Source organism: Sander lucioperca, chromosome 19 (genome assembly GCF_008315115.2).
Source record: "Sander lucioperca isolate FBNREF2018 chromosome 19, SLUC_FBN_1.2, whole genome shotgun sequence".
Taxonomy (NCBI): Eukaryota; Metazoa; Chordata; class Actinopteri; order Perciformes; family Percidae; genus Sander; species Sander lucioperca.
The window spans coordinates 5,662,282-5,680,980 of NC_050191.1; the positions used below are offsets into that span (position 1 = coordinate 5,662,282).

At 42.5% G+C, this 18,699-nt stretch overlaps 3 protein-coding genes across 4 annotated transcripts; 1 reads left to right on the forward strand and 2 right to left on the reverse strand.

The window, feature by feature from the left end:
- Window positions 1–1,413: 1,413 nt before the first annotated feature.
- Window positions 1,414–15,185, reverse strand: LOC116061795 (E3 ubiquitin-protein ligase TRIM50-like). Its single transcript, XM_031316159.2, has 10 exons — window positions 15,167–15,185; window positions 13,034–13,232; window positions 9,897–10,023; window positions 7,709–7,879; window positions 5,687–5,782; window positions 4,565–4,795; window positions 4,046–4,068; window positions 3,800–3,930; window positions 3,158–3,339; window positions 1,414–2,277 (listed from the first exon to the last, which is right to left on the reverse strand). The coding sequence occupies exons 1-10, from the start codon at window positions 15,183–15,185 to the stop codon at window positions 1,777–1,779; spliced, it is 1,680 nt and encodes a 559-aa protein (XP_031172019.1). The 3' UTR covers window positions 1,414–1,776.
- Window positions 14,304–15,960, forward strand: tmem251 (transmembrane protein 251). Its single transcript, XM_031314897.2, has 2 exons — window positions 14,304–14,471; window positions 15,312–15,960. Exon 2 carries the CDS (start codon window positions 15,320–15,322, stop codon window positions 15,701–15,703), a length of 384 nt encoding a protein of 127 aa, XP_031170757.1. The 5' UTR covers window positions 14,304–14,471; window positions 15,312–15,319; the 3' UTR covers window positions 15,704–15,960.
- On the reverse strand, window positions 15,894–17,462 carry si:dkeyp-55f12.3 (uncharacterized protein LOC568418 homolog). Of its 2 annotated transcripts, none has more exons than XM_035995428.1 (2): window positions 17,234–17,461; window positions 15,894–16,372 (listed from the first exon to the last, which is right to left on the reverse strand). In XM_035995428.1, exons 1-2 carry the CDS (start codon window positions 17,418–17,420, stop codon window positions 16,287–16,289), a joined length of 273 nt encoding a protein of 90 aa, XP_035851321.1. In that variant the 5' UTR covers window positions 17,421–17,461; the 3' UTR covers window positions 15,894–16,286. The 2 variants fall into 2 exon arrangements, with proteins under 2 accessions (XP_035851321.1, XP_035851322.1); XM_035995429.1 differs by having other exon boundaries at window positions 16,058–16,369; window positions 17,234–17,462.
- Between the last annotated feature and the right edge of the window lie 1,237 nt (window positions 17,463–18,699).

Here is an 18,699-nt window from a genome sequence, read left to right on the forward strand (position 1 = left end):
AGTCTCAAGTGAAGTCTGAAGTCACTGTGTGTGTGACTGAAGTCGCCATCTCTGGCGCAAGCACTCTGCTTTTTTACTACCTCAAGTTTACAGACTCCACTGACCTCTCACACACACACACCAAACGAGAGAAGACAAATCTCAAAGCAATGCACACTGTTTAAAGGTTGAACGTGCCTTTGATTTAAAGTATGGATGCAACAATGTGATTGGCTCTTGGAAATCATGGCAAAATCTGGTTGGTTTAGGGTTGGTTTATCTGAACGAGTGAACGCCAAGAGTCAGCTGATTAGGTTGGGAGAGAGAGAGAGAGAGAGAGAGAGAGAGAAAGAGAGAGAGAGAGAGAGACAGACAGAGAGAGAGAGAGAGACAGAGAGAGAGAGAGAGAGAGAGAGAGAGGGAGAGAGAGAGACAGAGAGAGAGTGAGAGCGAGAGAGACAGAGATAAAGAGAGAGAGAGAGAGAGAGAGACAGAGATAGAGAGAGAGAGAGAGATATAAAGAGGGAGAGAGAGAGAGAGAGAATGAGAAGAATGAAGTCTTCCTGAATGATTTTACACTGAGCTTCATTAGTTTTTAGTTTTTTTTTGTTTTGATATATGGTATATATATATATATATATATATATATATATATATATATATATAATTTATTTTAATTATTTATTTTAATTATTTATTTTGTAATGTCTTTAGGAGACAGACCGGGGTAGGTGTGGAGTTGACCTTTTATTTAAAGTTTTAATATATATATATATATATATATATATATATATATATATATACATATATGTATATGTACATGTTAGGATGATATATGGTATATATATATATATATATATATACACACACATATATGTATATCTGCAGTGTTATTATTTCTGAGTGTGAGGATTTGATAAAGCTGTAAAATAAGTTGATAATTTGCTACAAATGAAAGCTTTGTTAGTTTAAACGTGTCCACTATGTTTAAACTAAGTTTGTAATGTTGTACTGTATTTCATTACTGTGATATCTCTGTTCCATCGATCAGTTTAATGAGTTCATCAGTTCAAAAGTCATTTAGTTTTTATGAGTCTGCAGAAACAGTTTCATGTTTGACAGTTTTGCTTTCAGACTGTTTCTTCTAATCACTTCTCTTATCGATCATTCGTCTAACACTATAAAAACTACTAAAATAAAGACTTATTCCTGTAAAACTCCAGTATGCCGAAATATCATTAAACGCTTTTACATTTACATCTCTTATTAAGCAGATTTAACTTTAGTTTATGAAATTGTTAAATTTAAAAGTCTGCATTTGTAATCCTGATACATTTTGAACAATTTCAGTGTTGAAATGACAAATAATAATTTTAATAAATGTGTGTGTTTTTGTTCAAAGAATCACAAACTCATTTTGGATCAGTTGTTTTTTAAGTTCGCATGTTTTATTATGTTTGTTTCAACTGTTCAGATGTTCTTAATCCAATAAGAAAGATAATAGATTCAGAAATAACTACAAAAATCACCCACCAGACTCCATGTAAATAATCAGGACTTTTAGCGTGTATAGAGCTAACATATTTCCACATGTAAATGGGTGAATTAAGGGTTTATTTCAACCAAATCAGAGTGATGATTGTTGTTCCCATTAGTCACTTAGAGTCCTGGTTAAAAATGTTACCCTATTACAACAATTATCAGCCAATGGGACAGTAGTAAATGTCAACAACCAATAATATTGATCCTCTGTGTGAACTGTCTTTGTGCTTTTGCATTGGTTGTGTTTCTGAGTGATTACATGTGTGATGTGTCTGGGGCTGGATGAGGGGGCAGGTGGTCCCTGCCAGGCTGGGGGTCTGGGGCTGGGTGAGGGGGCAGGTGGTCCCTGCCAGGCTGGGGGTCTGGGGCTGGGTGAGGGGGCAGGTGGTCCCTGCCAGGCTGGGGGAGGACCAGGGGGTGTTTGTTGTCTCCCCTGTAATGCCAGCAGACGTCCAGCAGGGGGAAGACCTTCCCCTGCAGCTCCAGGCTGAAGCTGTAGATGAAGCCCAGCTCGTCAGGACTGTCGCTGTTGAAGAAGGTCAGACGTCTGTTCTCGTAGTCCAGGAACAGTCCCAGCCGGCGGGGGGGACACACCAGCGGAAGAACCACCCGGGGTGACAGGAAGGCTTCATAAACGCCATCCTTCAGTCCAATCATCCACACTCCACTCTCTGGACTCTTCCCCAGCTTCACCTTACGGTTAGTGGTTCCTTTGATCAAACCCAGGCGCCATTTAGGTTTTGTACCGACCTCCACCTGCACGGTGACAAGAAGCACAATCCTTTACTGTCTGTAAATCATGTCTGGTTCTGAATCGAGATCAGACCAAAGACTCACGATGACACGAAACAAAACTGTTTTAGGAAACATTTCATTGGTCTGATCCGGCCCATCTTGGCATGACTTAAAACACCTGATGGTGTTGCAGTAGGGAGGAGGTCGTGCCTAAACTTAACTAGTTGCCGCATAACGCTCACTTTATGTCGCCCAAAATTAACCGTAATGTTCGCCGAAACGAACGTCAGCTTGCGGTGCTCTGTACCCGGCTCACAGGCATCTATTCTTGGCTAACTGAACCACCAACTACCGCTGATACGACGGAGCACCGCGAGGAGCCCCGTAGCCGTCTGAACCGGCCCGTCTCGGCTCAACTCAAACCAGCTGATGGTGTCGCTGCGACTCAGCTGGTCCAGTCTCCAGAGGCTGGTTTTAGAACGTAAGAGACGTCTTCTGTTTCAACAGCCAATAGAGGAGTCAGCTGGTGGAGTCTCCAGAGGCTGGTTTTAGAACGTAAGAGACGTCTCCTGTTTCAACAGCCAATAGAGAAGTCAGCTAGAGAGCACGGTAAGTGGTGGAGCCAGCTAGAGAGAAACTGAAGAGAAGGAGCAGCGTTAGAGCAAAGCAGAGAATCAGAGAAATCAAACGTTTTCTCCATTTCATCTCTACTAGAAATGCAGCTGTAGCAAGTATCTCACTATCACTCTCCTCGTTCATATTTTAAGGTGCTACAAATGATTTCCAGCTACAAAAAACCCTCAAAAGTCTGAAGTTAGAACGGATACAGAGAGTCGTTTCTATGCAGATGATACACTGTCTCGTCTCATTGGTCTAAACTGGAAGTTACAGAAGTGTTTACCTCCCAGTAGTGTTTCCCGGAGGAGAAGCCTCGGGTGGCCAGGACACAGTAACTGATACTGAACCGCTCGGGATTATCAGGAAGCCTCCGCAGCAGAGCCCCGCAGCTCACCACCGTGTCCCCAAGATGGAGCTCCAACATCGGGTGAGCAGTCTGAGGATCCAGCTTCAACTGCTCTGGTGCTGGAGGAACATGAAGAATATATATAATCACTAAGGACAGACAGACAGACAGGCAGACAGACAGGCAGACAGACAGAAGGACAGGCAGAGAGGCAGACAGACAGACAGACGTACAGACAGACAGATAGACGTACAGAAAGACGGACAGACAGAGAGACAGACTGGCAGACAGACAGACGGACAGACATACAGACAGACAGACAGACGTACAGACGGACAGACAGACAGACGTACAGACAGACAGACGGACAGACGGACAGACAGACAGATGGATGGATGGACGGACAGACAGACTGACAGACGTACAGACAGACAGACAGACAGAAAGACAGAAAGACAGATAGACAGACAGACAGACAGATGTACAGACAGACAGACAGATGTACAGACAGACAGACAGACAGACAGACAGATGGATGGATGGACTGACGGACAGACAGACAGACTTATATAGGTTTACCTGGCAGGATTTTTCGGTGTAATCTCTTCCACACGGTGAGTTTGATGTCGTTGTGGTTGAAACCAGTTATAAAGTTTACCGAGCTGAATCTTCTCTCCTCCTTCTGCTGGAGCTGCTGAAGCTCTCTGAACCTGAGAATTACAATCAGAAAAAAGGATTTAATGCCAAGTAGGTGAAGACAAGGGCTTCAGATTTATTACTGAATGTGTAAGAACTAAATGAGTTAATTGATGACATGTTCATTACCTCGGAGCAATTGATCCGTACTTCTGTAAACAGAAACAGAGAAGGAGATAATTTACCGGACCAATCAGAGCCTCTAAACGCCAGTCAAGACCAAAGAGAGTTTAAACTTTTACTTCCTTGCAAGTCTTCGGTCTGCAGCGTTCTGAAAGCTGCCAGTTTCCACCAATGAGATGAGACGTCAGAGAGAGAGACAGACAGACAGAGAGACAGACAGCCAGACAGAGAGAGAGATAGTCAGACAGACAGAGAGACAGAGAGACAGAGAGAGAGACAGTCAGACAGAGAGACAGACAGACAGACAGAGAGAGAGAGATAGTCAGACAGACAGAGAGACAGACAGAGACAAACAGCGAGACAGACAGACAGAGAGACAGAAAAACAGACAGACAGACAGACAGACAGACAGACAGACAGACAGAGACAGAGAGACAGAAAAACAGACAGACAGACAGACAGAGAGACAGACAGACAGACAGGCAGACAGACAGACAGACAGACAGACAGACAGACAGTTAGTACCGTGATAAAGTCCAGGTGTCCCTCGTTGCTCAGGTCTTGCAGGATCTTCTGGGCGTCCTGCAGCTGGTTCTGGTTCTGGTTTAACTGGTCCGTCTGGTTCTGGAGGGACGAGATGAGGACGGCGGCTGACGTCTCCACTTCCTGGATAAACCCCGCCTCCTCCTCCTCCAGCCAGCGCCGCAGCTCGCCAAACTCCTTCCTCACCACCCACTTCAACACGTCAGACTCGTTCTGATTGGACAGAGAGACGCTGTCAGAGAAGAACTCACATGCCATTGGTGTGATGCATTTCTCTAACAGTGTGGTTTTATTCTATGATGTATTTTAAATTATTTATGGTTATTTATTGTGTGGCACTTTTTACTTTTTAAAGCACTTTTAAACAGCACTTATTACTAACTTGTAATGGTATGTGTATTTTTTAACCTCAAGGGCAAGCAATTCAGACAGTATTTTAGACCCTTTAAATGTTTTTATTTTAATTTTTGAGGTTAACTAATATGTTTTTAATATTGGGATAGAATTTATTTTGTAATGTGACGCCGGGCTATTTATTTACATAACGCTCTCTCTCTCTCTCTCTCTCTCTCTCTCTCTCTCTCTCTCTATATATATATATATATATATAATTTATTTTAATTATTTATTTTAATTATTTATTTTGTAATGTCTTTAGGAGACAGACCGGGGTAGGTGTGGAGTTGACCTTTTATTTAAAGTTTTAATCTCCTGCTGTCCGTCCTGTCCAGTGGTTCTTTTAACCTGTTTTTAATATCTGGCCGTCTTTTAAACAGCTTTTTTTATAACCAAACCTGGCTTTTTAAGGAGGTTTTTAAGTTTTTATTCATACCAGTGGTCCCCTGGTGCCCGTGCCCCTCGCAGCGCCCATCCTGGGTGTTGCGTTTTAACCCAAACCTAACCCTAACCCTCAGGTGATCGTGGAACAACACTTCTGTCATGTGTAAAGGTAGATGTCGCTCATTGGTGTTTTAAGCCCCCACACCTAACCCTAACCCCTGCCTTACCCTAACCCTAACCCCTAACCCTAGTGCCTTCCATGCAGCGCTGCCTGGAAGACGACATTGGGGGCTTAAAACACCAAACACCGTAGATGTCACTCACAGTGATCCTGGATTTGTTGTACGCCATTTTACAGATCTGATCCTCCAGTTTACGTTTCTGATGCTGGAAGTCAGTCATCAGACAGGAAATGTCCTCCTGACAGACACAAAGACAAATCCATTAGCACTGAAGAATCACATCAAAGCAGAATACCAAAATCCACTTTCAACTAGACGGCCAGCGTTGTTTTCATGACCTTGTTGTTGTTGAAACACAGCGGTGATATCTGGTTTCTGTGGAACATTAAACTCTTGTAATCTCCTGTTTGGTGATACGATGTGAGATTAAACTGCTTATCTGCTCCGAGTCAACATCACCAAACTATTCTGGGTTTAACAGTCAGCCAATCAACACTGTCGGATTCAAATCGACGTTCAACACAACATCGTATTTGTAAAAAATGACCTTCTGTCCCTAAATCAACAGAATATCACTCAACATTTTATTTATAAAACTTCCTAACAGACTATCACATACGAATATTTAGAACCTAGATAGCTGATATTTATGAAGTCATGAGCTCACAGGATTTATGTTGTATCTTCATATGACAGTAGAAGGAGATATAAAACAAAAATAAAACAAGAAGATGACAAAAATGCCTTTTTGGCAGCAAAATGGCAACAAAAAGACAACAAAAAGGCATCAAAAAGGCATCAAATAGGTGGCAAAAAGGCAACAAAAAGGCATCAAAAAGGCAACAAAAAGGCGGCAAAAAGGCAACAAAATGGCATCAAAAAGGCAACAAAATGGCATCAAAAAGGTGGCAAAAAGGCAACAAAAAGGTGGCAAAAAGGCAACAAAAAGGCAACAAAAAGGCGGCAAATAGGTGGCAAAAAGGCAACAAAAAGGCATCAAAAAGGCAACAAAATGGCATCAAAAAGGCAACAAAAAGGCATCAAAAAGGCAACAAAATGGCATCAAAAAGGTGGCAAAAAGGCAACAAAAAGGTGGCAAAAAGGCAACAAAAAGGCAACAAAAAGGTGGCAAAAAGGCAACAAAAAGGTGGTAAAAAAGCAACAAAAAGGCAACAAAAAGGCAACAAAAAGGCAACAAAAAGGCAACAAAAAGGCGGCAAAAATGTGGCAAAAAGGCGGCAAAAAGGCAACAAAAAGGCAACAAAAATGTGGCAAAAAGTGCGATATGACTGTAGTAGGAGATATATAGTTTATATACCTTCATATGACTGTAGTAGTAGATATAGTTTATATATCTTCATATGACTGTAGTAGTAGATGTATAGTTTATATTTCTTCATATGACTGTAGTAGTAGATATATAGTTTATATACCTTCATATGACTGTAGTAGGAGATATATAGTTTATATACCTTCATATGACTGTAGTAGTAGATATAGTTTATATATCTTCATATGACTGTAGTAGTAGATGTATAGTTTATATTTCTTCATATGACTGTAGTAGTAGATATATAGTTTATATACCTTCATATGACTGTAGTAGTAGATATATAGTTTATATACCTTCATATGACTGTAGTAGTAGATATAGTTTATATATCTTCATATGACTGTAGTAGTAGATGTATAGTTTATATTTCTTCATATGACTGTAGTAGTAGATATATAGTTTATATACCTTCATATGACTGTAGTAGTAGATATATAGTTTATATACCTTCATATGACTGTAGTAGTAGATATAGTTTATATATCTTCATATGACTGTAGTAGTAGATGTATAGTTTATATTTCTTCATATGACTGTAGTAGTAGATATATAGTTTATATACCTTCATATGACTGTAGTAGTAGATATATAGTTTATATACCTTCATATGACTGTAGTAGTAGATATAGTTTATATATCTTCATATGACTGTAGTAGTAGATGTATAGTTTATATTTCTTCATATGACTGTAGTAGTAGATATATAGTTTATATACCTTCATATGACTGTAGTAGTAGATATAGTTTATATATCTTCATATGACTGTAGTAGGAGATATATAGTTTATATATCTTCATATGACTGTAGGAGATATATAGTTGATGTTGTACCTTCATGCGGCTGTAGACGGAGCTAACCGGAGTGATTTTGTGTCCGCGGTGCGCCCCGATGCTTCCACAGAGGCCACAGATCACGGTGCGTTCGTCCTCGCAGTAAAGGCTGAGCGGGTTGTGGTGCTGAGGACATGACATCACCTTCTCTCCGCCTGAAACACTCACTTCCTGTCAGGAGGAACAGAACTGGGTCAATAACACATTCAGTCAGGTGTTCCACCAACACGGCACAGCCTCGACAGGTGAAGTATCTCAGGTGTGTTTACCTGCAGAGCCCCGACAGGTGAACTATCTCAGGTGTGTTTACCTGCAGAGCCTCGACAGGTGAAGTATCTCAGGTGTGTTTACCTGCAGAGCCTCGACAGGTGAACTATCTCAGGTGTGTTTACCTGCAGAGCCTCGACAGGTGAAGTATCTCAGGTGTGTTTACCTGCAGAGCCTCGACAGGTGAAGTATCTCAGGTGTGTTTACCTGCAGAGCCTCGACAGGTGAAGTATCTCAGGTGTGTTTACCTGCAGAACCTCTACAGAGGCCTGTACTACGAATCAAGATCAACAAGCTCTGGATTTCTTTCAGTTATCCGGCTTCACTAACCTAACAACCGCGGTCCTGCATAACCTGTATCACGACGCTGGTTATTAACTAGTTCAGTCAACCCAGGGTTTCCCAATCCAGTTCACATAAAAGAGGCAGCTCTCTCTCTCTCTCTCTCTCTCTCTCTCTCTCCCTCTCTCTCTCTCTCTCTCTCTCTCGCTATCTACTCTCTCCTCATCTCTCTCTCCCTCTCTCTTCTCTCTCCCTCTCTTATCTCTCTCTCTCTTCCTCTCTCCCCTCTCTATCTCTCCTCTCATCTCCTCTCCTCCTCCTCCACTCTCTCCCTCTCTCTCTCCTCTCTCTCTCCCTATCTCCTCCCTCTCTCTCCCTCTCCCTCTCTCTCTCCACTCTCCTCTCCCTCTCTCTCCCCTCTCCTCTCTCCTCTCTATCTCCTCTCCATCTCTCTCTCTCTCTTCTCCTCTCTCTCTCTCTCTCTCCCTCTCTCTCTCTCTCTCTATGCTCTCTCTCTCTCTCTCTCTCCCTGTCTCTCTCTCTCCCTCTCCCTCTCTCTCTCTCTCTCTCCTCTCTCTCTCCTCTCCTCTCTCTCTCCCTCTCTCTCTCTCCCTACTCTCTCTCTCTCTACCCTCTCCCTCTCTCTCTCTCCCTCTCCACTCCTCTCTCTCTCCCTCTCTCTCTCTCCCTCTCTCTCTCTCTCTCTCTCTCTCTCTCTCTCTCTCCTCTCTCTCCCTCTCTCTCTCTCTCCCCTCTCTCTCTCCCTCTCCCTCTCTCTCTCTCTCTCCCTCTCTCTCTCCCTCTCCCTCTCCCTCTCTCTCTCTTTATCTCTCTCCCTCTGTCTCTCTCTCTCTCCCTCTCCCGACCAGGTTAGGTGTTCAGCATGAGTTACCTTATGAGTTAGTTCTTGCTTAAAATTGTAGGCAGGCTACTTAGTAGGCCAAACCTCAGGGACCTCTTAACCTGGGACCCTGCTGTCATCAGGTCAGCTGCTAGCTGCTAGCTGCTAGCTGCTATCATCCTTGTTTTTCCTGCCGCCACGGCATCAGTATTTTATGAACAAAACATGGCGGAGAAACGTAAACATGCTGATAACTCCTCTGTATCAAAAAAGAAAGTAAGGGAAAGTTACCTCAACTTCGGTTTCAGAGGGGGGGCTCAGCTTTTCTTAGACATAAGTAGGGGGGGCGCCAAGGAAAAAAGGTTGGGAACCACTGACGTAGACTACACCACTGGAAGTGATATTGATAGGATAAGCGTTGTGATTTACGCAAAACAGCGTCGGCTTTTTCTGCCAGCTTTCCTTCCTGCATTTTGCCTGTAAAACCGTGTCTGTGTTCTTCATATTTATGTAGAATTATAGTTTGTTCTTCTTATGTAAAATATGCAGCTCTGGTAGATGTTTGTGATTGGTCGTGCTGTGCAAACACCGCCTCTTTTATGTGAACTGGATTGGGAAACCCTGGGTTGACTGAACTAGTTAATAACCAGCGTCGTGATACAGGTTATGCAGGACCGCGGTTGTTAGGTTAGTGAAGCCGGATAACTGAAAGAAATCCAGAGCTTGTTGATCTTGATTCGTAGTACAGGCCTCAGGTGAACTATGTCTCGACAGGTGAAGTGTCTCAGGTGTGTTTACCTGCAGAGCCTCGATGATGCGAGCCAGGCTGACGTTGGGACGAGGACTGTCTCCGTCCACGGCACAGCGACACATGGGACACGTCAGCTGACCCAGCAGGTCCATCGTCATGGAGCGCACACAACACCTGCACAGGTAAATGTTACATGAAAAATATTAAAACAACAACAAAGCATTAAAATGTTTGATGTGGGGGAAAACGTGATGGCGATTGAATGAATAGTTTATGTTGGTTTACAATGAACAAAGAAGGATAATTTGTGTAAAAATATACATAAAAGCTTTAAACATATTAACACCATTATTAACAACAGAGACCGGAACAGGCTGAAGACCAAGGCTGGTTTGATCCAGTCCTCTACCAGCTATAGATACCAGTCCTCTACCAGTCCTCTACCAGCTATAGATACCAGTCCTCTACCAGTCCTCTACCAGCTATAGATACCAGTCCTCTACCAGCTATAAGATACCAGTCCTCTACCAGTCCTCTACCAGCTATAAGATACCAGTCCTCTACCAGTCCTCTACCAGCTATAAGATACCAGTCCTCTACCAGCTATAAGATACCAGTCCTCTACCAGTCCTCTACCAGCTATAAGATACCAGTCCTCTACCAGTCCTCTACCAGTCCTCTACCAGCTATAAGATACCAGTCCTCTACCAGTCCTCTACCAGTCCTCTACCATCTATAAGATACCAGTCCTCTACCAGTCCCCTACCAGCTATAAGATACCAGTCCTCTACCAGCTATAAGATACCAGTCCTCTACCAGCTATAAGATACCAGTCCTCTACCAGTCATCTACCAGCTATAAGATACCAGTCCTCTACCAGTCATCTACCAGCTATAAGATACCAGTCCTCTACCAGTCATCTACCAGCTATAAGATACCAGTCCTCTACCAGCTATAAGATACCAGTCCTCTACCAGTCCTCTACCAGCTATAAGATACCAGTCCTCTACCAGTCCTCTACCAGCTATAAGATAACTAAAACATCAGCAAGAAACAACGAAAATAGAAGGAGCAACACAACCCCGCAGATTCCAAACCAAAACGGGTCAGAAGTGTTTCCCAATGTCTCCGGTTTACGGGCTCGGAAACACCAGAGCAGGGGGAATGAGAGGGGGAAACACCAGAGCAGGGGGAATGAGAGGGGGAAACACCAGAGCAGGGGGAATGAGAGGGGGAAACACCAGAGCAGGGGGAATGAGAGGGGGAAACACCAGAGCAGGGGGAATGAGAGGGGGAAACACCAGAGCAGGGGGAATGAGAGGGGGAACACCAGAGCAGGAGGAATGAGAGGGGGAAACACCAGAGCAGGGGGAATGAGAGGGGTAAGTGTGTACTAGTAGTACTAGTACCTGCAGTAGGAGTGTGTAGTAGTGTGTAGTACTGTGTAGTAGTAGTGTGTGTACTAGTACCTGCAGTAGGAGTGTGTAGTACTGTGAAGTACTGTGTAGTAGTAGGGTATGTACTAGTACTTGCAGTAGGAGTGTGTAGTACTGTGTAGTATTGTGTAGTACTAGTGTGTGTACTAGTACCTGCAGCAGGAGTATGTAGTAGTGTGTAGTACTGTTTAGTAGTAGTGTGTGTACTAGTACCTGCAGTAGGAGTGTGTAATAGTGTGTAGTAGTGTCTAGTACTGTGTAGTAGTGTCTAGTACTGTGTGTACTAGTACCTGCAGTAGGAGTGTGTAGTAGTGTGTAGTATTGTGTAGTAGTGTGTGTACTAGTACCTGCAGTAGGAGTGTGTAGTACTGTGTAGTACTAGTGTGTGTACTAGTACCTGCAGTAGGAGTGTGTAGTAGTGTGTAGTACTGTGTAGTACTGTGTAGTAGTAGTGTGTGTACTAGTACCTGCAGTAGGAGTGTGTAGTAGTGTGTAGTAGTGTCTAGTACTGTGTAGTAGTAGTGTGTGTACTAGTACCTGCAGTAGGTGTGTAGTAGTGTGTAGTAGTGTCTAGTACTGTGTAGTAGTAGTAGTGTGTGTACTAGTACCTGCAGTAGGAGTGTGTAGTACTGTGTAGTAGTGTCTAGTACTGTGTAGTAGTAGTGTGTGTACTAGTACTTGCAGTAGGAGTGTGTAGTAGTGTGTAGTAGTGTCTAGTACTGTGTAGTAGTAGTGTGTGTACTAGTACGTGCAGTAGGAGTGTGTAGTAGTGTGTAGTAGTGTCTAGTACTGTGTAGTAGTAGTGTGTGTACTAGTACCTGCAGTAGTAGTGTGTAGTAGTGTGTAGTATTGCGTAGTACTAGTGTGTGTACTAGTACCTGCAGTAGGAGTGTGTAGTAGTGTGTAGTATTGTGTAGTAGTAGTGTGTGTACTAGTACCTGCAGTAGGAGTGTGTAGTAGTGTGTAGTAGTGTGTAGTAGTTTCTAGTACTGTTTAGTAGTAGTGTGTGTACTAGTACCTGCAGTAGGAGTGTGTAGTAGTGTGTAGTAGTGTCTAGTACTGTGTAGTAGTAGTGTGTGTACTAGTACCTGCAGTAGGAGTGTGTAGTAGTGTGTAGTAGTGTGTAGTATTGCGTAGTACTAGTGTGTGTACTAGTACCTGCAGTAGGAGTGTGTAGTAGTGTGTAGTACTGTGTAGTAGTAGTGTGTGTACTAGTACTTGCAGTAGGAGTGTGTAGTAGTGTGTAGTAGTGTCTAGTACTGTTTAGTAGTAGTGTGTGTACTAGTACCTGCAGTAGGAGTGTGTAGTAGTGTGTAGTAGTGTCTAGTACTGTGTAGTAGTAGTGTGTGTACTAGTACCTGCAGTAGGAGTGTGTAATAGTGTGTAGTACTGTGTAGTAGTAGTGTGTGTACTAGTACTTGCAGTAGGAGTGTGTAGTAGTGTGTAGTAGTGTCTAGTACTGTTTAGTAGTAGTGTGTGTACTAGTACCTGCAGTAGGAGTGTGTAGTAGTGTGTAGTAGTGTCTAGTACTGTTTAGTAGTAGTGTGTGTACTAGTACCTGCAGTAGGAGTGTGTAGTAGTGTGTAGTAGTGTCTAGTACTGTGTAGTAGTAGTGTGTGTACTAGTACCTGCAGTAGGAGTGTGTAGTAGTGTCTAGTACTGTGTAGTAGTAGTGTGTGTACTAGTACCTGCAGTAGGAGTGTGTAGTAGTGTCTAGTACTGTGTAGTAGTAGTGTGTGTACTAGTACCTGCAGTAGGAGTGTCCACAGAGTAACATCAGAGGTTCCGTGAAGACGTCGAGACAGACGGGACATCTGAGCTGATCCTGCAGACTCTCACCTCGCTCCATCACCAGAACCACCGAGACCACCAGGACCAGAACCAGAACCAGCAGAACCACAGAGACCAGAAGCAGAACCACAGAGGAACACCAAATGAAAAGCAGCACTAACAGAAGAGTCTGACCTCTCTGTCACTTTGATTCTGTTTATGTTTCTGGGTTCTGTGCTGTGATTGGCTGGACAGACGTGTGTGTGTGTGTGTGTGTGTGTGTGTGTGTGTGTGTGTGTGTGTGTGTGTGTGTGTGTGTGTGTGTGTGTGTGTGTCTGTGATTGGCTGGACAGGCGGAGGGGGCGGGGCCAGAGCAAAGGGTTAGTATAGTGAATAAATATTCTACTTTGTACTTAACATATTTTACTGAAGTACAAGTTAAATTACTGGAATATAATCTACTCAAGTAGAAGTAAAAAGTAACTAATTTAAAATGTACTCAGGGTAAAAGTTACTTAGTTACTTTTGATGTGAGTTTGTTGACAGATACTTTGCCAAAAATTTAAACTAAAGAATATTACTTTAAACTAAAGAATATTACTTTAAACTAAACATACTGGAGTCAATTTACAGATTTTAAAAACTACTTCTTTAAAAAGTAAATGTACACAAAAACTACTACTTAACTACAGTGAAATGTCATCATGTTACTGTGTGTGGAGATGGTATTACTTATTAAATGGTAGTGATGTCATCATGTTTTTGTTATTTTCCGAGTGTTTGAACAGCAGAAAGTTTCTGATAATTTGATCTGAGCGAGTCACCTTCAGCCCGTCTCCATGGTAACAGAGACACCTTCAGCCCGTCGCCATGGTATATATATGGTATATATATATATATATATATATATATATATATATGTGATGTGTATATATCCAGAGATATACGTGTATGTGTGTATAATAGCTCCAGATATATGTGTATGTGTGTGTGTGTATATATATATATATATATATATATAGCTCCATAGATAATGTGTATGTGTATATATCCAGAGATATATGTGTATGTATATATAATAGCTCCAGATATATATATATATATATATATATATATATAGCTCCATAGATAATGTGTATGTGTATATATCCAGAGATATATGTGTATGTATATATATATATATATATATATATATATATATATATATATATATATATATATAGACGGCGCCAGAGACGGTCACTGTGAGTGACGTCATCCCGGTGTCAGGTGATCAAACAGGAAGAGAGAGAGACGACGAGACTCCCCGGAGCTCTCGGGGACCCCGGAACCACAGTGTGTTAAAACCATAGACAGTATATGGTTAAACCGAGCCTCCAGCAGAGTTGTAGTTTAAAAGATTCAGCGCGAAGGAAGGTAAGAGCTGATAGAAACACGAGCTAACCCGTTAGCACGCTGCTGACGGCTTAGCACAGTGCTAACGCGCTGTGTGTAAATAAACAGAGAGCAAGATGGAGGTCGGCAGGAAACATCTGACTGAGAATTAAACTGGCTGAAAAATGAATGGAGTCTGGCGCAGAGAGTCCGTAGAACCCAGCTACAGTGAACCTAGGTCAGGTTTAATGTTTTAATGGTTTAAATCAGCCGTTATAGATATGAAGCTGCTTATTAACAGCATTAAATGGGCTGAAACATGAACGGAGTCTGGCGCGGAGAGTCAGCTACAGTGAACCTAGTTTAAATCAGAAGGAATGTTGTTAACGTTAAAACTAGGAATCTGATACAGAACTACATATCAACAGCTCAAAAACTGCCCGAAAAATGAATGGAGTCTGGCGCAGAGAGTCTGTAGAACCCAGCTACAGTCAACCTAGGTCAGGTTTAAAGCTGCTTATTAACAGCATTAAATGGGCTGAAACATGAATGGAGTCTGGCAGGAACAGACCGTACATACACCTGCTGGTGTTGGGCATGAGTAACTGACTACATATACTCGGGATTAAGAATAGGATATCTTATAAGTATAATATATAATAAGTATAGGATATCTTATAAGTATAATATATAATAAGTATAACTATATGGAAATCTGATAATCACTATCTCCTGACAGTATGGAGGATGATGCATGTTTATATTATTGTTTATATTGTTTATATCGTTTATTTCCAGTATGGAGGATGATCGTTTATATTAATAATTATATATATATATATATATATATATATATATATTTATTTATGTTTATATTTCCAGTATGGAGGATGATGAACTTCCGCCAGCGGCTGGGTTGGCTCTCCGTGGCGTTCTTCCTGCTGCTGAGCGTGGGGGGGGCGTACTACGTGTTTGAGGTTCGCAGCGTGAGTTTGGAGCACGTGCAGAGAGGCGTGTCTGGCCCGTCGGCCCCGCCCCCCCCCAGCTGGGCCCAGAGCCTCGCCGCCCGCCTGCCGCCACTTCCTGTGTGGATGTGGGCGTCGGTCTTCCTGCTGCCGTACCTGCAGCTCTTCCTCTTCCTGTTCTCGTGCACGCGCGCCGATCCGCGCGCCATCGGCTACTGTGTACTTCCTGTCTGCCTCGCGCTGCTCTGCAGCCGCTGCGCCGCCCGCAAACCAGCCAATCACAGAGCCCCGTCGCTCATCCACACCTAGAGGACAGCCAATCACAGAGCCCCGTCTCTCATCCAATCACAGAGCCCGGTTCCCTCGGACAACAGACTGTTTGTTTGTGAGATTATGTGATTCTCCCGCGCTGTGATTGGCTGCAGGATGGGTTTGTGTCGTCATTTTCCTGAATCCCAAAACTATGTTGTATTTAAGACGAGTCACATGACACATGCTGGTAACCATGACAACTTTATTCTGATGACAATAAAATGAAAAAAACTAATAAAATGTGACGTTTTATATTTCTTTAATGTGAGAAATAAACACTGGAGTGACATCATTTCTGAGCTCTTATTATGGTCTGTTACTATGGTTACTATGGTCTGTTATTATGGTCTGTTGGCGCCCCCTGGTGTTGAGAGGTTTTGGAGATTAAAGATGTCATAATCACAGAGAAGACACCGTTGGGATTTGGCGTTACCGTGGTAACTTCAGGTTAGGGTTTTGTGGATCACTTGTTACCGGGTGTCATCGCCGTGGTAACTCATGCTGAACACCTGAGTTAGAGATCAACCTGTTCAATCAGGTAAACAAACGTGATGTCATCGAGTCTCAGAGTCCCAGCTGTTCAGGTTTTGGATCTTTTAGCGGGAGGTTGGGGTTGAGAGTTCTGACGCTCCTCCTCTTCATCACTCTCCTCTTCCTCCTGACCTGGTTAGGGTTAAACAGCAGAATATATCATAAGTGAAGGTACTTAAGTAGAGAAAAAAATATACAGAAATATACGTAAAGACAAACAAGTACAAAAATAAAAAAGATAACAGGCCAGGGGTCAAAAAATAGAAAATAAGACAGACATGCAGACAAGAAATCACCATCACCAAACCCACCAGACTCCATGTAAATAATCAGCACTTTTATCATGGTAAAACACACTTCATTCAAAGTGGACAGAAACTAAATCAAACTATCAAAAGCCGTCTTGGTTCATCTTTCCACTGTTCCAACAATCACCACTCTGGTTTGGTTGAAATAAACCCTTAATTCACCCATTTACATGTGGAGATATGCTGGCTCTATACACGCTAAAAGTCCTGATTATTTACATGGAGTCTGGTGGAAATATGCTGGCTCTATACACGCTAAAAGTCCTGATTATTTACATGCAGTCTAGTTGAAATATGCTGGCTCTATACACGCTAAAAGTCCTGAGTCTGGGGGAAATATGCTGGCTCTATACACGCTAAAAGTCCTGATTATTTACATGGAGTCTGGTGGAAATATGCTGGCTCTATACACGCTAAAAGTCCTGATTATTTACATGGAGTCTGGTGGGGATATGCTGGCTCGATACACGCTAAAAGTACTGATTATTTACATGGAGTCTGGTGGGTTTGGTGATGGTGATTTTGGGGCTGTTTCATGTGAGACAGTAGTATCAGATGTTGGTCTCCATTGTAGACAGAGAGACAGACAGGTACAGGGGGTAAGGGAATAGACCGACAGTTTGTTTAGCTACATCTCAGCTGGTATTCAGTAATGCTAGCAGTTAGCAGCAGCTAGCAGTTAGCTAACCTTGTTCTGCGCATGGTCCGCGGGGGTTTTCCCGCTCCACCAGCTCGCTGAGGAGCCGTGACGCGTCCGCGTTCAGCTGGTGAATCCCGCTGATCAGAGAACTCAGATTATTTTCTACTTTAACGCAGATTTTCTCTCTATGTCCGTCTCTGAGCCTCAGCTCTGCTAACACAGCCACGGCCGCCATTTTTACAGCGTCATCCCGCACCGTGTGCTGCCTTCAGGTGCCGCTGGGATTTAATAACCCCCTTAACTAACTTAATAACCCTACTTAACTAACCCCCTTCTTCTTCTTCTTCTTCTTCTTCTTCTTCTTCTTCTTCTTGTGTTTTTTAATGGCGGTTGGCAACCAGCTTTTTGGAGCATTACCGCCACCATCTGGACTGGAGTGTGGATCAAGAGGTCAACCTACACTTTCTTAAATCCTTTCTAATAACCCAGTTATCTTCAAAAAAGAAAACAAAAAATAAAAACAAATTTCACCTGATCCTTTTTGCAGTATATCATGTAAATTTAATGTCATCTGGTTTTCACCCAGTTGTGAAATCAATCTTTGTCTGGCTTGATGGTATTTAGGACAATACATAATTACATGCTCTATGGTTTCTTGACTATCGCAATATTCACACATTCCATCAACATGCTTTTTCATTATAAATAATGTTCTATTTAATCCTGTATGCCCTAGCCTCATTCTGGACACCACATCTTCTTCTTGCTTACTTCTGTATGTATTCCTGTTCTTCCCCACTTTTTCTTGAATGCTATACAGGTGTCTCCCAGATTGTTCAGTGTCCCACAAAAACTGCCATTTTTTATTTGTTTTAGCTTTAATTATACTCTTGACTTCAGCTTTACTGTATTTAATATCCACCTCTATATCAGGCAGCTCTGCTGCTTTCTTTGCATACTTATCTGCCAATTCATTACCTCCTACACCTATATGGGCAGGTACCCATATAAATGTAGTACTAATACCGGACTTAATCAGATTGTTAGCTAGTTGCATTATTTCATACACTATGTCCTGTCTAGACTCAGAGTGAAGAAACTTGATGCTTGTCAAAGCTGAGCTGGAGTCTGAGGCAATCACAGCTTGCTTAGGTCTATTGCTCTCTACCCACATCAAGGCCATCCATACTGCTCACAGTTCTGCTGTGTATACAGCTAAGTCATCATTAATTCTTTTAGCAGATCCAATGTTTAATTGAGGGATAACATAAGCAATTCCCATTTTCGTATCCGTCTTCTTAGATGCATCAGTGTATATAATGACTCCTTCTTTATATTTCCTTGAAATGTATCTCTGTACCCTGTAATGATCCACTTCATTAACCTCCTTTTCCCCCAATAAGCCTAAGTCCACTGGAACCTCTGACAAAAGCCAAGGAGGAACAACTGGATAAACAACTGAAGGGCTTATTTTCAGTGCACTGATTCCCATCATTATTACCTTCTGCCTTATT